This window comes from Protobothrops mucrosquamatus, unplaced genomic scaffold (genome assembly GCF_001527695.2).
Source record: "Protobothrops mucrosquamatus isolate PMUCROS unplaced genomic scaffold, P.Mucros_1.0 scaffold437, whole genome shotgun sequence".
NCBI lineage: Eukaryota > Metazoa > Chordata > Lepidosauria > Squamata > Viperidae > Protobothrops > Protobothrops mucrosquamatus.
The window spans coordinates 118504-140084 of NW_015386761.1; the positions used below are offsets into that span (position 1 = coordinate 118504).

Here is a 21581-nt window from a genome sequence, read left to right on the forward strand (position 1 = left end):
TTCAGAAAATCCTATACCTGGTCGATCTGACCCAGGCAAGGAGGGGGTTGGGCTGAACCAAAGTAAGGGCGGCGCCAAACGAACGAGAGTCCTGCGGTGGCCCAAAGCCTGTCCTGTCCAGCGGGAGGAGCGACTTCGTTGGAAAAGCCCGTCTCCTCTGCCTCCCCCGCGCCCACCCAGCGCAGACCTGCATATGCACTTGCCCGTTGCCCTAACTACGGAGCAACCTCGCCTCGCTAGCCGCCGGCCCACTCCTTTCCGCGGTCCGGTTCGCCCAATGGGCTTAGCGGAAAAGAAAAGGGGGCGGGGAGGAAGGAGAGGCGTGTCCGTGCCGGAAAAGGCGTGACCCTGGCGGCGGAAGGAGCCGCAGGCGCCGCAGGGTGTGTAAGTGTGGTAAGAGGGAAGCGGGTGGCTGCGCGCCGACACGCTTGCTTCGCCCGCTGTCCGAGGCCCGAACGTTCCTCTCGTTTCGCCACGGTCGCACCCAATCAGGTGAGCGCTGTCCCGCCAAAACTCTCCCCCCCCCTCCGAACTTGCCCCGCCCTCACCGCTGAGCGGTTGCTGCTGCTGCTGCTGCTGCTCTCTGCCCTTCCCCCATGTAACCGGAGGGAGGGGGTGAGCGGAGCCGAGGCCTGCTCGGTTCCGGCTGCTTGACCCTGCCGGAGGGTTCTCGGCTGCGCTCTTCCCGAGACGCAGAAGCGACCGGCCCACTGAGGTCCGCGGGGTCTTCCGCCACGCTTCCCCTGAAACTGCCCGGCTACCGCCATGGGAGTGCCGCCTTTGGAGCGAAGGGGAGGAGGGAATCGCCTGCTCTTGGCGCGCTGCTTTTTTGCTCCCGTTTCGCCGCTGGAGCGAGGCTTCTCGGGAGGGGTCACCTAAGCTTGGCAGCGCCACGCCCTGGCTGAGTCACCTGCTGCTGCTGCTGCTGCTGCCGCCGCCCGGGCACGGGCGTGCTCACCTGTGCGGAACAAACCGGAGACGGGGCTCTTCGTTCTTGGCGGCGTTTCTGGGGGAGGCCCCGCTGCGGTCGCAGAGCGGGTGGAGGGCGGGCCGGCCGGCCTCTTTTTCAACGCAACCTTCCTGACTGCCCAATGCGCCTCGTCTCTCCCCCCCCCTCCCTTCCCGGAGCGATAGGATCCCGGTTCCTTTAAACACGGTGGCTTAAATTAGGCTTCGAAGTAGACCCGGAGCAGAATTTGTTCGTATCGCGCATGTATTCTGAGTTTCTATTTCAAATTCAGTGATCTTAAGAAACGAGGTTGCACCTTACATATATCGCCCCAGAAAAGGTTATTATTGTTGCACGCATTGTGTACATTCGGGAATTCCCATTAGGAAAAAAAAGGAATGGGAGTGTGGGTCTGTAGTCAGAGCAAATGGGTAGGCCTTTCCCCCAACTGGGTTGGAATGATAAAGCAATTGGATCTGTGAGGAGGAGAGATCCTAGTGAGGAGATCGGAGGAGGCATTTTTTTTTAAAAAAAAAGATTGCACTTGCTCCAGAATTTTGTTCATTTTGAGTCTCTTGGGAGATGCTAGCACTTAGCTGGCCTTCTCTATGTTCAGAAACCGAGCTGGGCTGGTCCTGGTTAGTACTGGATGGAAGACTACCAAAGAATTCTAGAGCTGTAGGCTAGACTTAAAAGATCAGAAAGCATCCTGGAAGAAGACATTGCCAAACTGCTACCATACTGTTGCCAAGAGAAATTAATAAATGGTTCATGTGGTTATCAATTAGCATAATGTATTATATGTAGAAAGACACCTGTTTTGATGCTGGCACAATAAGTATTGTAGACTACTATCCATTTTATAAGGTGAGTTATCAACTATAGCTAATTATTGACTTGCTTATGGCGATGAAAAGTAAAACATGTGAAAACTTGCTCTTCCATAAAGAGCAAGTGATGTATTGCCACACTATTGGAATAGGCCCCAAGGATATACTACTGTTGCATTCCCTGAAAAGTCACCACCAGCTGATACTGCCTGTTGGGAGAGCATCACATAATCTGCAGTATCTGTCAATGCCTCTGTTGGTCTTGCATCAGCATGTCTGTGCTCCTGAATTATAAAGGGAATTATATTTGTCATTTGTTTTTAAAGCTTTTCTTTCTCTCCCCCTTTTTGCTTTCTTCTTGTTTCTATTGCTAACAAATTTCCTAAAATTCATGAGTAATTGTGTGATTTCCATCACCCGTGATCTAATAGTAATATCTGACAGTTGAAGATACTTGTCTTGCTATTTAATTTGGGTTGAATTTGCTTCTTAAGAGAACTAGGGTTGTTTCTTTGATATCTAAAAAATAAACAAGGATCTAACTACCCATAATCAAAAACAATTTGTAAACTCCCCCCCCTGCATTTTACTATGCTTTATTCTATTTGATTGTAATTTGCCATAAATCTAAAAGGTTTGGCAACATAAAATTTTAAAAGAATTGTGGAACCATTTAGGCAGATAGGTAGTGGGATCCGTTAGATGTTTTCAGATAAAATTTAGAGAGCATTGTCAGGAATGCTTAATTTGGATTTTTGTATTGACCTGGTTGTTGGATATAATGACCTTAATGCCCGTTCCAATTTAGTTTCTAATATGCAGTAGTATAATAATCCAAAATTGAGCAAATTATGTAATGGCTTAATAAATTGTGTGAACCCAGCCAATAAAATACCATGAATGATATTTTTACAGTTGAAACTGTAACTTATCTTCAAAAGCTCCTATAATCAGTTGCAATACCAAAGTTTTGAATCATTGTTCAGTTCTTTCCAAACACTTTCCCATTTTTCAGACTCTTCCTTTACCCATTTAGCCCCATGTAGCTTCTTAATGAAAAAAAACACCTTTTTTGAAGGAATGTATTGTATTGTCTCCAGAGTCTTATAACAAATTTATAACAAGTTCTGTTATAATTATGTTGGGCACAGGCCTATTATCACAGTAAAATATAAAATTTAATAAGTGCTAGAAGTCCTGTAAGACATGAAATGAATCATTTTTAAAAAATCTCAACCAAGTTCATTCCTTTTGATCAAACAACACTGTACCTAGTAATTCATATCCTTTTGCTAGGGACTGTAGGTACAACCTAATCATACTTTTTGACTGAGAAAGAGTAGCACAAATTTAATCATTAAACAGCCAATAACAAAAACAATTTAAATAATATGTCACATTTGCCATTTTGCAACTGTCCTTTGATAGAATGGTTTATATCTTGCTTCTGTAATTTATGCATTATATAAATCAGAAGCAAAGTAATTATCCCAGAATAAGAAGATATAAAGAACCATGTCCCAAATATGCTTCCTCAGTTCTGTTCAGTTTCTTGGATGAGAAGCGAAACGTCTTCAAGGAAAAGCAAAGTCCAGTTGCCTTTTGAAAAAGCACCTTTGGAACAACCATGTCATGGATGACTGAGAACGTCCATACACATAAAGAGCCATGCTTGTGAACAATCAATTCATTTTTGTTTTCCTTAATGTAATGGAGATGATAAGCCTTAACTATTATTTCTGGTGGCTAGCAAGCTTTATCCTTCATAATTCCTATTTTCAGAAACTAGTGTTTTGGTTTTGTACTCCCGAGTGAGCAGAAATGACAGTTGAGATATCTATTAGCTGCAATTTTTTCTCTAAAATTGGTAGCAAATACATTGCATTCCATTATGAGATATCCCCAAATATTGAAGACTTGTTATATCTGTGACTGGCTGTTACAGTATTTCCTGTTTGACTTCTCTAATTGAATTTCTGAGTGCCACATTGTTTATCAGCTGCATATATAGATGCAGGTGAAGTTGATGTTAAGATGTTATGTTAATTGGCCTAGTTTCTGACACCTAGTTTCTTCCATTCCATGTTATATGACAAATTGAGGAACAAAAAGTTGGATTAGAAGTTATATGCATTTATGGAGTATTTCAAAGGAAGTTTGTTCAAGTGAGCAATCTTTAATCATGAAAGACTACATGCATTATTTAGTGGAGTAGATTTGCTATATGTAGTCTAAGTCTGCTCTGGAGAATCCTCTTAACTGCAGAGTAATTTCAGGATGCTGAGAAGGGACAATGAATTATTCTGCAGGTACAATTTGGGTAACAGAATGGGACCATTCAATATCTGGGGTTAATAGAGTTTAAAATATTGTGATTGATTTGAAGCTAATATTGTCCATGATTCAGATTTAGATTGGTGTCAAAGATTGCCGACATCTTTCTACTTGTCCAAACAAAATTTTGAAAGTTATCTTCCTGCTGCTAAAAAGTATTGTATTAAGAACAATATCCATCTTTGTGTCTCTTATTTGTGATTATAAGAGATTCGTAGAAATGGTTTTTAGATATTACAGAGATTTAGGAAATGGTTAAGAATGACTTACAAGTTGGAGGTTTGTTTATTCTTTTATTTATCTTGTTTGTATAGCCACAGATAGTGACTCCCATAGTGTTGCAGTGATTGTGGAACAGAAAAACAGAACTCTTAATCTCATCTTCAAACTTAGAATTCAATGCTTTGAGAGTTTGTGCATATACATATACTTTTTAGTAAGGAATTCCACTTTCTGTTCCTATAGAACAGTGTTTCTCAACCTTGACAATTTTAAGGCATGTGGAATTCAACTCCCAGAATTCCTGGCTGTGGAATTCTGGGAGTTGAAGTCCACATGCCTTAAAATTGTCAAGGTTGAGAAACACTGCTATAGAATCTAATATGAAATTGGAACAAAGAAGAATAGGTCTCAGTGGATATGAATAATATAAGGGTGTCTGCATTTCAGTCTGGTTCTGATTTTCTTTAATACTTTGGACACAAATCCAGGTAGCTCTTCTGCCTGTTCTGTATTTCCATCACTTGCGTATAAAGTTGAGTCCCTAGGCTTACTGGATTACAGAAAGAAGGCATGTCACTCTATCATTGTAGGGTATCTGCTATTAATTAGGTCTGTTTTTCAGTTATCTTGTGCTCTGTTTTTTTAAAGCTGGTTAGATTCCAATTCACAGCAAGCTGGCACTAATCTCTTCTTTTAAGTATAGTGCTGGATCTGATGATCCTAGCAAATAACTGGAAGTGGTGAAACCAAATTCTTGGAAATGTGGTTATGATAAAACATGTATGGGGTATAAAAGTAATGATTAGAGAAATTGATAGTCTACTACACAAAATATTTTTTTTTAAAAAAAATCCTTATTTGTTTGGTTCCCTTTTGTCTATGGATTTTTATTGCACACTTGGATTAAACTATTTTAAGCAGTTGACTGTTGTCTGTCAATATGAGGTGACAGTTTCAAATCTAGTCCTTTTTTATCCTTTTCTCTTTTCGTTTCCCATGATTTAATGGACATTTTATTCTCATTTTTCAGGCTTGATGATAGGTGTCTGGTAATTTTATTTCTTGTCTGGGAAACTCCCCTCTCAGTGTGATTTTCACACTATTGAAGAGCAAACTGTTCTCATTTTTTAGCTCAGACATAAAAATATATTGCTTTTACTATTAAAATATTTTTCTCTAGATTTGAGGGGCATGAATATGAAATGCACATTATGTACTACTTAGATTTTTCCTATTCTTTAGGAATAACGATGGATAAAAGTGAGCTTGTACAGAAGGCCAAATTGGCTGAGCAGGCCGAACGCTATGATGACATGGCTGCTGCCATGAAGGCTGTCACTGAGCAGGGTCATGAGCTATCCAATGAAGAAAGGAATCTACTATCTGTTGCCTACAAAAATGTGGTTGGTGCTCGTCGTTCTTCTTGGCGTGTCATTTCCAGCATTGAACAGAAGACAGAACGGAATGAGAAAAAACAGCAGATGGGAAGAGAATATCGTGAGAAGATTGAGGTTGAGTTGCAGGACATATGCAATGATGTTCTGGTGAGAGTCCAGTAGCAATTTGTATTTCAGCACTTCTTAAAGTATATTATTTCTAAAAATACTTGTTGTGTTGCATCAACAGTATAAGTTTTATTCCTTGTTCAATCTAATACAGTTCAACAGAAAGAAAAGTTTGTAATTAGTTTACTGAAAGAAATCTTTTACTGTAATGTGTAACTTATGCACATATAAATTAAAAACAGATCATTATATACAGTTAATAAAATCTTTGGAGATTTCCACTTGATATTGGGCAGATAACTATTCAGAATGGCTTTAAATCACCCTTTTCCCCCCTCAGGTAATTTTGTTTTGTTTCATCCACTTAATCACTGCAAGTATATTATAAGCCAGGCATGTCAAACTACCGGCCTGCGGGCCGAATGTATCATGACAAAACCGCACCCACCCCATTGCTGGCAATGGGGGAAAAGTCATGATACATCATGTGACGTTGCGAGTTTGACATGCCTGTTATAAGCTGTTTCATCCTGAAGTGGGTTATTCCTTCCATTTACTTTGCTACATAGATTCACACTTTCAGGTTTTCCTGAAGAAAGAAGTGGTCATTTTAATTCCTTTCAATAGTCTGCAATCTTATAACTTTTATTTTGCTTTTCTTTTTTCAGTTTGTCTTTTCCTTAACCTCTTAGTGTGATCAGAGCATGCACAGACAGCCTAATGCTGTCCCTGTTGGAAAGAATTTTGATAATGCCTCAAAAGAAATCAGTGGCAGTTATGATAGTAAAGATAACTTGCAATGAGCTTCCTGACTTCTGGAACTGAGAGTGGGTTCCTCGCATGCTCCGTTGCTGGAGGCTTTCAAGAAAAGATCAAACATTTGTCCAGAAATAAAGATTCCCGTCTTGGGCAGGGGATTGAACTAGAAGACCTCTAAGTTCCCTTCCAGCCTTATGATTGTTCTTCCCAACACACCAACACCTGCCAGTCTGATATCATAACATGGGAACTGCTTTTTTTGTTTTTTTGCTAAGCATGGCTACCAAATGACCCTGCTTATAATGGAGAAATGCATACGTGAGGAGAATACAATCAACCTTTCTCTTCTTCCCTCTCAGACGCCCTCATCGTGGTCAGTTGCCCACTCAACTTCTTGCAAGTGGAGAAAAGGCAAATTATTGGAGAAAACTGTGGTACTAGGTTATTACTTTCTGTCCCTATATGAGGATTTTGTGGGCTCTGTATCCTCTCTTTTATTAGTTAGGAGGAAAGGCAATATGGCAAATGAAAAAGAGTATCCTATTTTAGATACAACTAGAAAATATACTTTACCAATTAAGAAATTTCACAAGAGCCTAGGGATCAAGGGAAAAAAGCTGAGCATTCTCACAGACCTCTTACTTGATCAGGCTACCCATGATTTTCTGATGCTTCCATCCCATTAGAAGTCTCCCTTTCTCTGGACTTTTCAACTTGGTTGTCTGTCTTCTCTGTGGACAGCCAGTCTTCGAATCCCTCAGATGCCTCTAATTCATGCCATAAAATATTTTTCATGAAAAAAACTTGTTTTAATGAAAAACAAAATGAGTATTTTAATTTTTTTCAAACATAACAGAATAATAGAATTGGGGAGGGCCTTGGAGGTCTTCTAGTCCAACCCCCTGCTGAAGCAGGAGACCCTATACCAGTGATGGCGAACCTTTTAGAGACCGAGTGCCCAAACTGCAACCCAAACCCCACTTATTTATCACAGTGCCAGAGCCGCATCAGTATTGTGGTGCCCTTGGGGGGGGCGTGGCCCACTGGGAGGGCATGGTTGTAGTCACAGCAGACTGGGTGGGCGTGGCCACCTCAATGTTGCTCATGGGGAGGACGCCTGTGGGGGGCGGGCAGGGTTGGGGGAGATCCAGGGCGTCTCTGGTGGGTGGGGCAGTGGGCAGGAGGTTCATCCTGCGGAGTAATGCAAGCCGAGGCAGGGGGCAGGGCACGGGTGCTATTGCTGTGGGGCAAGGAAAGGCGAGGCAGGGGCCGGGACGGCTGCTGCCTGACACCATCGGCCCCTGCACATAGGCCAGCGAGCACATAGGAGCCGACGGTGTCCGTCAGCAGCCACAGCTAGGATTGCATGCTTCCACCCCCCCATCTCTGCTGGGCCTGGGCAACCATGACATCGATGGGGATCCGGCTTTCCCCGCTCAGGGTGGTCTTTTCCCTGCTGGCCCTGGGCATGCTGTACCACCTGTATGCGGGGTTTCCTAGCTGACCACTTCACCTCCTTCGTGCTGGGCGGGCCTGCAGCTCTGAACAGCGGCCTAATGGACCTGTGTGAATGGCTGGCGGCCGCGGTAGGTACTCTCTTCTTAAAAACCTACAGTTTATGGAGGCAAATCGTTCCACTGATTAATTGTTCTAACTGTCAGGAAATTTCTTCTTAGTTCTAGGTTACTTCTGTCCTTGATTAGTCTTGTTCTGTCTTCATGTCCTTTGGAGAATAGATTGACTCCCCTCTTCTTTGCGACATTCCCTTAGATATTGGAACACTGCCATCATGTCACTCCCTAGTCCTCCTTCTTTTCATTAAACCAGACATACCTTCAATGTCTGGCAAATTTTGAGTTTGTGGACCTTTGAGAAGGCCTTGGGAGACTCCTGGGGGTCCTCAGACCACATTTTAAGAAACACTGCTCTAATTCATTCTCTCATATCTAAGCCATATTAGCTAAAATGAATATTAAGATATTAATGGACTCGCCTTGTAAAAATTCTGAAAGGGTTATGGCCCCAAAAGGATGCTTTAGCTCAGTGGCTCCCAACCTTTTCTATACCCTGCACCCCTAGAACGCTTCTGATATATTCTCATACCCCTTACAAAATTTTGAAATAATGAGTTATGCATATACACTATAATTTTGAAACTTCTAAACCCACATTTTCGCACCCCTTGGATTATCATCTCGCACCCTGGTGGGGAACCCCTGCTCTAGCTTAAAACGGGGGCAATGTGTGTTCCAATTTTAAAGTTTCAGAGCCATTTCTTGTTGAAGAACCTTACTGATAGCCATTACCATCACATGCTGATTTTCAAAACTCAAGATGGTGTCTTCAGTAATGTCCCTCAGCTTTATTGCTGGATTACGGCATAGTGTCAAAGGTTATTTCTTGTTTTTATTGAAATTAGCTCCCATCATTTGCTGCAGATTGAGTCACTGTTCAAAAAAACATGATCTAAAATTAATGTTCTGTAGCTGTAAGAGGCTACCAGACCAGAACCTTCGAATTAAGACTCATTGACCACCTCTGTATGCCCTTAAAACAAACAGCCCTTGGTTACCGAGTTTCCATGCCATTAAGCCTGCTGTGTTATGCTATTTACCCTATCTATGGAGTTCAGTCATATTCCAGAGAGGGTCATGTCCAATTCTAGATGAAGTGCTATCAGCTTTATTACTTTCAATATTCCTCTAGGACACGGGTGTCAAACTTGCGACATCACATGACATGTCACGACATATTGTGACTTTTCCCCCATTGCGAGCAATGGGGTGGGCGCGGTTTTGGTGTGATGAATCCGGCCTGTGGGCCGGCAGTTTGACACCCCTGCTCTAGGAGATATGTGCAAGGTGGCTATGTGGTATTGTACATTGTTTGTCAAATTATTTTTAAAGCACTAATATGCTTCTTTTATTTGGACCCTATGAAGCTGTTAAAATAAAAACATTGAACATGCACATTTTGATTTTATTGTATATCATAGGCTTTTATCCTAGAAACTTCTTTCCTTATATTGTGATTTTATATTTTTGTAGTACATTACTACTTGTTGACCTTTGGTCTGTGTATCCCACCACATGTATAGCTCGACAACAGATAATTTGCAACTGCAACTACTAGAAGTTAAATATTTATACTTCTTTTGAAGTCTCCTTTGGCTAAACAATCCTGCAAAGAATAGTTCCTCCCACTACTGTATTTCCCCCAAAATAAGACCCAACCGGAAAATAAGTCCTAGCATGATTTTTCAGGATGCACAAAATATACGCCCCACCCCAAAAATAAGCCCCAATTAAGATTGTTAGCCAGACAGAAGCATTTAGTGCGTGTTTCCCCCAAAATAAGACCTAACCAGAAAATAAGCCCTAATGCACCTTTGGAGCAAAAATTAATATAAGGCCTGGTCTTATTTTTGGGGAAACACGGTAGCTAGGCCTTAAGATTCTTCTACTATTTAGGATTACTTTCGTATGCTCCACTATTGAATACCTTCTTCCATTGTAGGTATATAGAACAATAGATTCACTATAAATGTCCTTTTTCCCCAAAGGAAAAATTGCCAGCAGTCTAATCTGCAGCTTTGCCCTTATGTTTTATTTTCCCTCTAAAGAGTGAACTTTTATGAACCTTAGCTAATGAAAGTAGGCTGGGCTGATTAGCAAAATGAATGGGAAAAATAACCTGATGTGAGATAACTTACTTTCACTGTACATGTACATGAATGTCATTTTACTTATATTCCATTTCTGATAAGTCAGTAAAACCTGCTAGTTGGGCTTGCTATGATAGGTTACTCTAAATGTTACTAGCAGATAGGTGAAACTATTTATATGGCTGTCTATTTTCTTATTAACTTTGAATTTGAACCATTAGTTAAAGTTGCTTTGATTTTTCTGCTTATTAATTATGCTCACTAATTATTTACCTTTGTTAGATGTGTTTGCTCATTATTTTCTGGATAGAGAGCTTTTATCTGTGTGTGTCTATTCATTAATAAGCAGGACATATTTTTTTATTTGGTGAATATGGCCACCTATTTACTTTGTATAGGTCTAGCTTGTGTTGAGGACATTATTAGTCATCCTTCATGCTGAACAAATAAAACATCTGAAATTTATTTGCTAAAATTCATCTCAATAAATAATGATAAATTGAAGAAATAGAATTTTTAATTGTATGGCTAATTTGTTTTTCAGGAACTCTTAGATAAGTACCTTATTGTTAATGCCACACAACCAGAAAGTAAAGTCTTCTATTTGAAAATGAAAGGCGATTACTACAGATACCTTTCAGAGGTGGCATCTGGTGACAGCAAGCAAAGTAAGTGACGTATCTTATATGGTAGGGTATCTTTTACGATGTCCTACAGGCACTATAGATAACATTTTAAAGGTTTGTTCCAACATTTCTAATTACAACTTGACTCAGGATTGTCAAAATATAGGGAAGAAGTGAGTTTCAGTGCATTTATGCCTTCCAAGTTAACCAGTGCTCCCAATGCAAGGAGAATTGAGATCTGATCACAAGAGAAAATGTGAACGTTCTACTTCAGAATGTGTGGGAAGCAGAAAGCATGAGTCACTTGTTGTTCTTGTTCTTCACATCTTAACCCTGTAAAGGCACAGATGTATGGAATGAAATGTGTTTGCTGTATATATTTATAGAAATCTAATTTTTCATGTACCTTAAAATCTTGGGATGAAGTGGGCTGTGCATATGTTAGTTTAACGTGTGGCGATGTTCTTTTCGCTAAGTTATTGATATTTTATTGTGTAACCTTTTCAGGCTGGGACTGGAACTATATTCCGGTAATGCTGTTCCTGATATCCCAGCTAAAGATAGGCAGAAACTTAGGTTAATTCCCCATGCTTCATCTTCCTCCACCCACTTTTTATATACATTGTGGAAGGATCTGTTAGGCCACTGTAGGTGGTCTTTGACGGTTCAGCAACTGTTTGAAGTTATGACAGCATTGAATGAAGGGTGGTTATGACTGGTTCTTGGAGCTCCAGCCATCCCAATACCCCCTGCAGTTGTGTGATCACAATCTGGATACTTGACAAACTGTTTGCCTTTACAATCAGTTGCCAAACACCCCACGATCACATGATCACCATTTGCAACCTTCCCTGCCAGCTTGCCCAGAAAAGTCAAAGAAGCCGGCAGGGAAGATTGCAAGTCTCTGGGGTAAGTCTCCCCGTCCCATGTACCTTCCCCCCAGCTCCCCACTCTGCATTTGACCCACATGGCACCTGGCTCATCTTCCCTGACCCACACGGTGCCTCTTGCACATCCTTGACCCTCCCCCCTATCTCCATCCCCTTGGTCCTTCCCCTACCTGGCAGCAGCCACCTACCTGCTTGTGGGCCTGGGGCTTGTGACTTCTTGATGGCTTCCCCATTGACTTTGATTATGGGAAGGCAGCAGGAAGTTGCCTTGCCTCACCTAATAACTGTTGAGATTCAGTTAATGACAGCAACTGGTACTGCAGTGATTTCTGTCGCTAAGCAAATGAATCGCATTTTATGAACACATCACTTAGTGGCAGAAATTCTGGTCCCAGTTGCCATTGTAAGTTTAGGACTGCCTGTATACAAACAGTATACAGTCTGTAGATATTTTTCCATTTTCCCATTTTAAAAATCCTTTGCAATTCTGCATGTGTAAAATCAAATATAAACTTTAGGTATTCTCATATTGATTGATACTTTTATCTTACTACAGTATTTTTTAAAATAGATTTTAAGCTTGTGATGACAACATTAGGAGTTTTTAAATTCCCAGATCATATTTTAGAAATTTCTAGACTGATTTGTTTAGGTCATGTTAATTCAGTCTTCAAATCCTCAGATTTTAAAATTGAGCAAACTTTTTAGTCGCTTGTCACGAATTATGCCTTGCTTGCTCTCTCCAAACCAAAATCTTCATTATCTCTTCTTCAACACACTTAATGTGTGTTGGAATTTAACAGGTATCCTAAGCTAGTTTCTAATCTCCACAGTCACTACCCCTTTGCTGCCAACTAGAACAATCTTGCCATAAAATAGAAAGTGCTGCAAGACTTTATTTGATGAAGGCTACAGCCCTGTGATGTGCTTTGTAATAGATACAAGCGTTTTTAATTCCCCTACTAGCCATTTGAAGAATAACAGTTTCTTGAAGCAGAGTTCCCCAACCTTTCAGGCTTTGCTGACTGGGGGGATGGTTCCACATGAGTGGCGGGCAGGTGTGCAGTCACAGCTCCGTTTGTGTGAGGGGCAGGCACATGCTTGCCTGCTGCTTGCACAAGTGGGGATGTGCGTGCCCGCTCACCTGCCACTTCCGTGGCCCAGTTCTGAACAGCTCAAGTCCCTGTAGTGAAGTAACCCAAAGAATAGGCACAGGCTTTGTGGTTCTCATGGTTAAAGCCCTGGAGAAGGATTGGTGACACAAGTAGGAACTCTGCTGCAGCTCTGTGCAGTGAAAGTACAGGTAGTTTTCGACTTACAATCCCAATTGGAACCAGAGATTCCATTTCTAAGTAAGGCATTTGTTAAGTGAGTCATGTCTGATTTTATGATTATTATTTTTTTGGCACAATTGTTAAGCAAATCACTGCAGTTGCTAAGCAAATCTAGCTTCCGTCATTGATTTGCTTTGTTGGAGGCTGTCTGGGAAGGTTGCAAATGGTGATCTCATCACCCTGGAATGCTGCAGCCTTTATAAATACCTGAATTTTGATTACTTGAATGTAGGGTTGCTGTAACAGCCATATGTGCAAGGACCAGTCGTAAGTTTCTTTTTTCAGTGCCATTGTAATTTTGAATGGTTGCTAAACAAATGGTTATATAAGTCATCTGTAGTGGTGAAATGAGAAGAAAGGAGCAGAGCACTTCCTGTCAGCAGCAACTCACCAAGATAATTCCAGCTGAGAGACAGGGCATGCCTGCAGAGGTGGAGCTCCAGTCCCAAGGAAATCCTTGCCATCCTTCTGTGCTGGTGGCCTCCAGGCCTACAATTTCAGTCTGCCTCCCAGTACCTGTGGAGATTGTAATTAAATGTAGCCCTACTGTTGTCTTTAATTTGTGGCCTAATTTTATAATAAAATCTCACCTTGGCTGTGTATTTTGCATTGTTATCTGAGCAGGTGACAACACCTAGCTCAGTGATGGTGAACCTTTTAGAGACCGAGTGCCCAAAAACTGGTCCCGCCCCCGCTCCCGCCCCGCCTGCCCGCAGGGCCACTCACTGCCTCCAGGGCCACCGCAGATCGCTCAGGCAGCCCAGCAGCGCTATGGTGGCCACACCCTCTGCCCGCGCCCTGCAGCATCAACTGCACGATGGGGTGTGAGGGCAGAGTCTTGTCTACGCTGCCTGGCTGCCATGTCCTTGGCTGCGCTGCTCCGCGTGGGCCACGCTCAGGGGCGACTCTCCTCCAGGGAGGCTGCTGGAGAGGAGAGGGTGATGGGGGGAGGTGAGGCTGGGGCAATGGCACGTGTGCCCACAGAGAGAGCTCCAACTGCCGCCTCTGGCACCCATGCCATAGGTTCGCCACCACTGACCTAGCTGAACTTACCTAAGCTTAGCAGTTAAGAAAGTTGGGCCTGGCTAATACTTGGATAGGAATCTTAAGTACTCTTTCCCAGGAACATTTATTTTTGGGTGTTCTAAAAATATAACAAACAAATTTGTTTTCTGTACTAAAATAATTGTGAAAGAACATTCAGTTTAATTGTTCAAGATTTTCATTATTTCTTTCTTACTTGATTGCTAATATGAGGAATTAAAAATACTTATCTTTCTTCATAGCAACAGTAGCAAATTCTCAACAGGCATATCAAGAAGCATTTGAAATCAGCAAGAAGGAGATGCAACCAACACATCCTATTCGACTTGGTCTGGCACTTAATTTCTCTGTGTTCTACTATGAAATATTAAACTCACCTGAGAAAGCCTGTAGTCTGGCAAAGACAGTAAGGACTTGATTTTATTGAAAACTAGTGAATGGTGAAGAATAGGAAGTACACATTAAGGGGAAGGGGAACATAAGTTGTTGGTTTAGGTTACATTAATATTTGAGAATTATTATCCTCTCTAATGTATGTAATGAAATGTTATTAAGCTAAAATAGCTAGTTGGATGCTGGAAATAGCCTCTAGACAACAATAACCTAAAATGTGCATACTTTTAAATTCTATAGCATTCCAATGTTAGTGGAGAAAAAGCAAGGTATGACTTTGATTTAGATCCAGTTACGTAATCTACAATTTAAATTTATACCCAACTCAACACTAATTCTAAACATATGGATTGAAAACAGATACCTTTATTTTTTTGTTTTATTTTTAGCTATTGTAATAGACGAACAGGCATACTTAACCAAAACAGGCAGTGCATGCCAGAAGGGCATGTCCTGACCTATTCCAGAGCTTGAGGGAAAAAGAGTTTTCTGATTGTTTAAACTTCCAAGGTTGAGGCTGTCTGAACTGGGAATGGGGGTTCTGTTTCAGAGAGAGTGTGTTTTTTAGGTCCCAGGGACACACAATGTGCCTCTTGTATCAGATCTTATAGAAAGGCAGAAATGAGAAAGTGCTCCTTCTGATAGCCAAGCCCATTGCTATAAAGGGCTTTACAGTGAGGGGGGAAATTATTTGATCCCCTGCTGATTTTTATACATTTGTCCACTGACAAAGAAATGATCAGTCTATAATTATAATGGTAGGTTTATTTTAACAGTGAGAGACAGAATAACAACAAAAAAATCCAGAAAAACGCATTTCAATAAAGTTATAAATTGATTTGCATTTCAATGAGTGAAATAAGTATTTAACCTCTTCACAAAACATGACTTGGTACTTGGTGGCAAAACCCTTGTTGGCAGTCACAGAGGCCAGACATTTCTTGTAGTTGGCCACCAGGTTTGCACCCATCTCAGGAGGGATTTTGTCCCACTCCTCTTTGCAGATTCTCTCCAAGTGATTAAGGTTTCGAGGCTGACATTTGGCAGCTTGAACCTTCAGCTCCCTCCACAGATTTTCTATGGGATTAAGGTCTGGAGTCTGCCCCTCCAGGACCTTAATGTGCTTCTTCTTGAGCCACTTCTTTGTTGCCTTGGCCGTGTGTTTTGGGTCATTGTCATGCTGGAATACCCATCCACGACCCATTTTCAATGCCCTGGCTGAGGGAAGGAGGTTCTCACCCAAGATTTGATAGTACATGGCCCCGTCCATCGTCCCTTTGATGTGATGAAGTTGTGCTGTCCCCTTAGCAGAAAAATATCCCCAAAGCATAATGTTTCCACCTCCATGCTTGACAGTGGGGATGGTGTTCTTGGAGTCATAGGCAGCATTCCTCCTCCAAACACGGTGAGTTGAGTTGATGCCAAAGAACTCGATTTTGGTCTCAGCTGACCACAACACTTTCACCCAGTTCTGCTCTGAATCATTCAGATGTTCATCAGATGGGCCTATACATGTGCTTTCTTGAGCAGGGGGACCTTGTGGGCACTGCAGGATTTCAGTCCTTCACGGCGTAGTGTGTTACCAATTATTTTCTTGGTGACTATGGTCCCAGATGCCTTGAGATCATTGACAAGATCCTCCCTGTAGTTCTGGGCTGGTTCTCATGATTGTTGAAACTCCACGAGGTGAGATCTTGCATGGAGCCCTAGATCGAGGGAGGTTGACAGTTATTTTGTGTTTCTTCTGTTTGTGAATAATTGCACCATCTGTTGTCACCTTCTCACCAAGCTGCTTGGCGATAGTCTTGTGCCCCATTCTAGCCTTATGTGGGTTTACAATCTTGTCCCTGACATCCTTGGACAGCTCTTTGGTCTTGGCCATAGTGGAGAGTTTGGAATCTGATTGATTGATTGATTGATTGATTGATTCTGTGGACAGGTGTCTTTTATACAGGTAACAAGGTGAGATTAGGAGCACTCCCTTTAAGAGAGTGCTCCTAATCTCAGCTCATTACCTGTATAAAGGACACCTAGGAGCCAGAAATCTTGCTGATTGATAGGGGATCAAATACTTATTTCACTCATTAAAATGCAAATCAAATTATAACCCATACATGCATGACTATAAGGGGGGAGATTCCTCCAAGAAAGGGTACATTTGGTATACCAGATGAATCTGTGCAGGCCTTCCTCACCACAGCTACCACCTGCTCTTCAAGTAGGAGCTGGGAGTCCAGAAGGGACTTACAAATGACAAACTGGTTCTGTTGGGGAAGTGCTATACTAGTCAGAACAAACAATGCAGAATCCATATACCCATAGCCATTCAGCTGAGTTTAAACCTATTCCTCTTTATCCATACCCATACAGCCTCCAGCATCACTGATCAATCCTGGGTCAAGCTATGGATAACCTCACCCAGCAGTTTCATGTATATCACGGGTGTCAAACTCAATCGCGTCACGTAATGTATCACAATCTTTTTTGCCTTTGCTGAGCTAGGGGGCGTGGCCTGCATCTGGCCCACAGGCCGCCAGTTTGACACCCCTGATGTAGATGTTAAACAGGATAGGTAAGAGTGTTCAGCTCTGAAGCATCCTGAAATCAAGGTCTTTGAGCTGGCTCTCCTCACCTGTCAACATTGACTGGAACTGGCCATGGAGAAAGGAGAACCACCTCAACGTTGGCCTTGAACTAACTCTTAAGCTGCACCTAACTCTGTCACGCCAAAGCAACATCTTAGGTCCACCATTACCAACTCCACAATGGAGTTCAACAGCTTAGGCAGGGAGGTGGAGCAGAAAAGCCTTGTAGCAACAATAAACCCAGCTGTTCTCCAGAGCTCAATTTCAACCTTGTAAGTACCATTTCCCATTTAGCTAACTCTAATTAAACTTTAAAGTGAATCGTGTTTCTTGGTTGGAAATGGCAGAAAAAACAAGTCCAATAATACTTGAATTTGTTTTAGGCATTTGATGAAGCAATAGCTGAACTGGACACACTGAATGAAGAATCTTACAAAGATAGCACCCTGATTATGCAGCTACTTAGAGATAATCTTACTGTAAGTATCTTTGGAAAAAGTGGCTATGGAAGTTAATTTCTGTGGAACTTTATATCTTTAATATTGTTTCTAAATATGCAGTTACTTATTATTTATGGGTAATTGGAGTCCTGTGGAAAATGTTATCTTTGGAAATACTATAAGGCAGCAGTCCTCAACCCTTTTTTCTCTGTGGACCGCTGGCAACTGCAGGGAGAGAGGGGATAGTTTCATGCATGCCACTTGTGCAAATGTGGCTTCACACACTCACCCACCACTTGTGCGGACCGGGGGTTGGGGACCCCTGCTGTAAGGGATAACATAAAGCTTTATACAGCAAACATATCTATATTATAAAACGTAATAAATGGTTTTTCCAATCTGCTAATATATCTTTGTTTTCTATTGATAGACTTTATATATTAAAGTATATCATTAGAAAACATTTCTTTACCTGCATATATTCTCTAGTCTTTAATTCTTTGTTAACTGTTTCTCTTCAGTGCTATGCTGAAGCCCAGTCAATATAAAATAGACTGCCCAGTAATCAACTTTCTAGACTAGTGAAATTAATTGCAGGCTTTTAACATAAACATCCTCGTATATTGTTGCAGCTATGGACATCGGAAAACCAGGGAGATGAAGGGGAAGCTGGAGAAGGCGAAAACTAAGTCTGTCATGCTTCACTATGTGTTCAATGTCACTGTATCCTACACATTATATTCCTTTGTGCGGCAAGCAAAAAGAATAGTACATCGACTTCACAACCTCAACGTAGCAAACTGTCTGTGGGGTAAAAAAAAATTGGTTGGTGTTCTGTGTATGTCAAATGGAAATCAGTTGAACAATGGCATTCTGAACCTTTCCTATTATGAACACTTGCAGTTATGATTACCGTGTTTATATTTTTTTAACTGAACACTGTGATTAAGGGTTTTGCGATTGCAGTTGACTTTACAAAACTCAGATGATGAAAGAATAGATACAAATCATGTGATTCCTTGGAAGGATAATAATCTGGTATCAAAGTTGCTGAAGTACAATTCTGCTGTAAAGTTGTATAGAAAATTATAGAGATTATATTGTGATACTGCAACATGGAAGGGGAACAATCTACTGTGTGGTATTCCAGTTCAGAAGCTCACTTCTGTGAATTGAATAGACATGTTCATTCTGACATTTCTTTTTAAAAAAAAAAAATAATGATGATGCTGGACCCACTGCTTTTTAGCCAAATGCTCATGCAATTTTAATTTTTTTCTTAAATTTCATTTAAAGCCAAGGAGAAATGAAAATCTAACTTAGCAAATAATGGTGGCAGAAAATCGTGGCCTTGCCTCTGGGCAGATAGTCTACTGCTCTTGCCACTGGCAACATCATTTTAATCAGTAATACATTATACATTTACCTTGTAGACTAGTGGATTAACATGAAATTTGGATTCTACTTTTATGGCTTTATTAGCTGTAGAATAATTGCATGAAATAATCTTTTTTCAGTTTTAAAAAGTTGAACATTATTCCTTCCAGGAAAAAACCTGTATCTTTAAATATCTGAGTTCTTGGTACAAGTTGTGTCTCTCCTGATGTAATTTAAATTAGAAGCTCACTGTAATTGGGTTTTATTTCTGGTAATGGTAAAAAGTGAAATATGCTGGAGGACAGGTCTCGCTTAGATGCAGATGGCCTATTGCTGCTATAGTTTTTGCCACTCCTGGTCCAAAACAAATAACAGGCTCGTATATAACCTTTTCCTTAACTTTCTTAGAAATAGAGATCATAATGTTTAATTATATAAATTTGTCCAGGCAAAGATTGGAATTCAGTAGTAGTTGCATGAATAATGCAGTGAAAGATTAGACTATTTTTCTTATTAGTCTTTTCAGTATCGTTTCTCTGCTTGTGACATTCCACTTGGCTTATAGAGTCCATCTGTCTGTTCAACTGTTTGCTGAAAAGAAAATTCATGCACTGACTTCAAAATTCCCCTCTATTAGCTGAACAAATTGTGCAGTTTTTCTTGGCGCTTGATAAATGCAGTAGTGAATGTGGAACCGAGCCTGTCTGTATATCTGGTAGCTCTTTTTGCATTGTTTCTACTGACCAGTATTTTGCCTAAAGTTTGCTTCTGTGATGGTTGTATTAACTAGCACACATGTGGTTGTGAGAATAGTATAGCAAAAAGAAATACCTGGTTATCGATGTACTAGATTTGTGTATGTCTTTCAAACAGTTCTAGTTTCACCCTACACAATCAGGAAAGTGTAAAACGATTTAAAAATAAAATTTTTTATCAGTTTGTGGTTTCTCTTTTTTTATGTTATCACAATCATTTGATAAAATTATGGCTACATTCAATATAATGGAATGGCTGTTATTTTGGGACCCTAACAATATGATTGTATTAGATTATGCAATTGATGTAATTAATTGTATCGGTGATGTCTATGAACTGATTTTTCTATTGGTCTAAAATGATTTAAACTTATTACTATTTCTTTGTGAGCAAAATACTGAAATTTGGTTTTCTACATGGAATAAAATTGTACTTTATAACATGATAGCTTATACTATACTGTCCAATTTTCCTGGAAACATCACCAGTACTTCATAAAGGGTATAAAAATAAGGTACATTATAGTCTACATTTTTAAAAGGAGTTAAAAAGCAAACTGCATCATAATCAGAAAAGTTAATCTTGTAAAACTTCGTTTCAGAACAAATTGCCCTTTGATATAAATATTGGATCTAATAAAATGGAATATTTACTCTGAGTACTTGTTTTAATCTGGACACAACTAGAAATATTTCTCAAGCCTCTTGGAATAAAGTATCTTAAAGCCAGTCTTCACATTTTGTAGAATTCAGGTGGCAACAGCCTGAGGACAGAGATTGTTGTGTGGCCATGGGGAAAAAATGTGTTTCTCTGGAGTTACAGTTGTTCTAACAATTCCTGATACCAAAGTGGTTACTTTAGTTTCCAGCACAGATTTGTTGGGTTTTTTTTTTACAAATAATGGGTGACATCTGTGAACTGAATTGACATTCACAAATAGAGGAATGGGCTATGGTATGCTAATTTGGGTGGGTAGGTCTGAAGTGGCCCCATGTACTGCAGCAATCCAGATGAGAGAATAATTCTCTTTACAGGAATTAGCTCAATGTTTCTATACACACATACGTTCTGTGGCACTTTCATGTAGAAATCTACTTCACATAGATTTCTTTCCATCTATAGTTTTGCATTTCCTGTAAATGCAAAAAAAAATCTTTTAGGAATGTTTTTAGATTCTTTTTACAGTTCAAAGTAGATTGGTCCCCAGATTCTTTCGGAAATTAAGTAGGAATTCATTTGCTCAAAAGCTACATTTATTACAAAATAATTATATTTTTTTATATTTTATAGTGGACTCAGAAGTACAGAGATTCTCGAATGGATTTTCAGACTGGTCTAAGACTACCCAAAGCAATTTCAAAGTGGCCCATGGTGGCATGTTCCTTTTGGTTTAAGTTGTTGAGGCAAAGCAGAAGCAAATTTTGACAGCTCTTCCAGACTGTCTGACTGCAATACTAATATTTTTGAAAACTGCAATAAAAACTGGCCCAATGTGAATCCCAGTGAAATTAATTTTATTCATAGGGGATATTCTTGTGATGTAGTATGTAGTGGTACATACTATTGCATAGTTTCTAGCCTATATAGTGATTAAGTGTCTTTAGATAGATAAGTCTCTAAGATAAACCTTAGCAATGAATGAACTATGCTACTATTACATTTCATTCAGATTCATCAGTGATCACATTTTGGAAGATATGCCACACATCCCATGCATTGGTCTCCTAGCAAGCCACAATAAGGTCATGATGGCATATCTGTGTAATGATATCCAGTGCAAGTATCAAAATCACTTCATTTATGTCATGATGTATGTGTCATCCCACCCCATTTTCCACACATTAGTGCTTGCAAGATTTTCTTTATGAGTTTC

General features: G+C 40.5%; 1 protein-coding gene across 1 annotated transcript; it reads left to right on the forward strand.

Annotated features, from left to right (window-relative positions):
- The first annotated feature begins 355 nt into the window (after nucleotides 1-355).
- On the forward strand, nucleotides 356-20366 carry LOC107287813 (14-3-3 protein beta/alpha). The gene is made up of 6 exons (XM_015816360.1): nucleotides 356-492; nucleotides 5578-5879; nucleotides 10808-10931; nucleotides 14400-14563; nucleotides 17519-17614; nucleotides 18208-20366. Exons 2-6 carry the CDS (start codon nucleotides 5586-5588, stop codon nucleotides 18262-18264), a joined length of 735 nt encoding a protein of 244 aa, XP_015671846.1. The 5' UTR covers nucleotides 356-492; nucleotides 5578-5585; the 3' UTR covers nucleotides 18265-20366.
- Nucleotides 20367-21581: the final 1215 nt, after the last annotated feature.

Bases quoted from the DNA above. Each gene is read 5' to 3' on its own strand.
- LOC107287813 (XM_015816360.1), top strand. From the start codon at position 5,586: ATGGATAAAAGTGAGCTTGTACAGAAGGCCAAATTGGCTGAGCAGGCC. The intron at 10,932-14,399 runs GTAAGTGACGTA...CTTTCTTCATAG, and splicing joins ATCTGGTGACAGCAAGCAAA to CAACAGTAGCAAATTCTCAA. The intron at 14,564-17,518 runs GTAAGGACTTGA...AATTTGTTTTAG, and splicing joins CCTGTAGTCTGGCAAAGACA to GCATTTGATGAAGCAATAGC.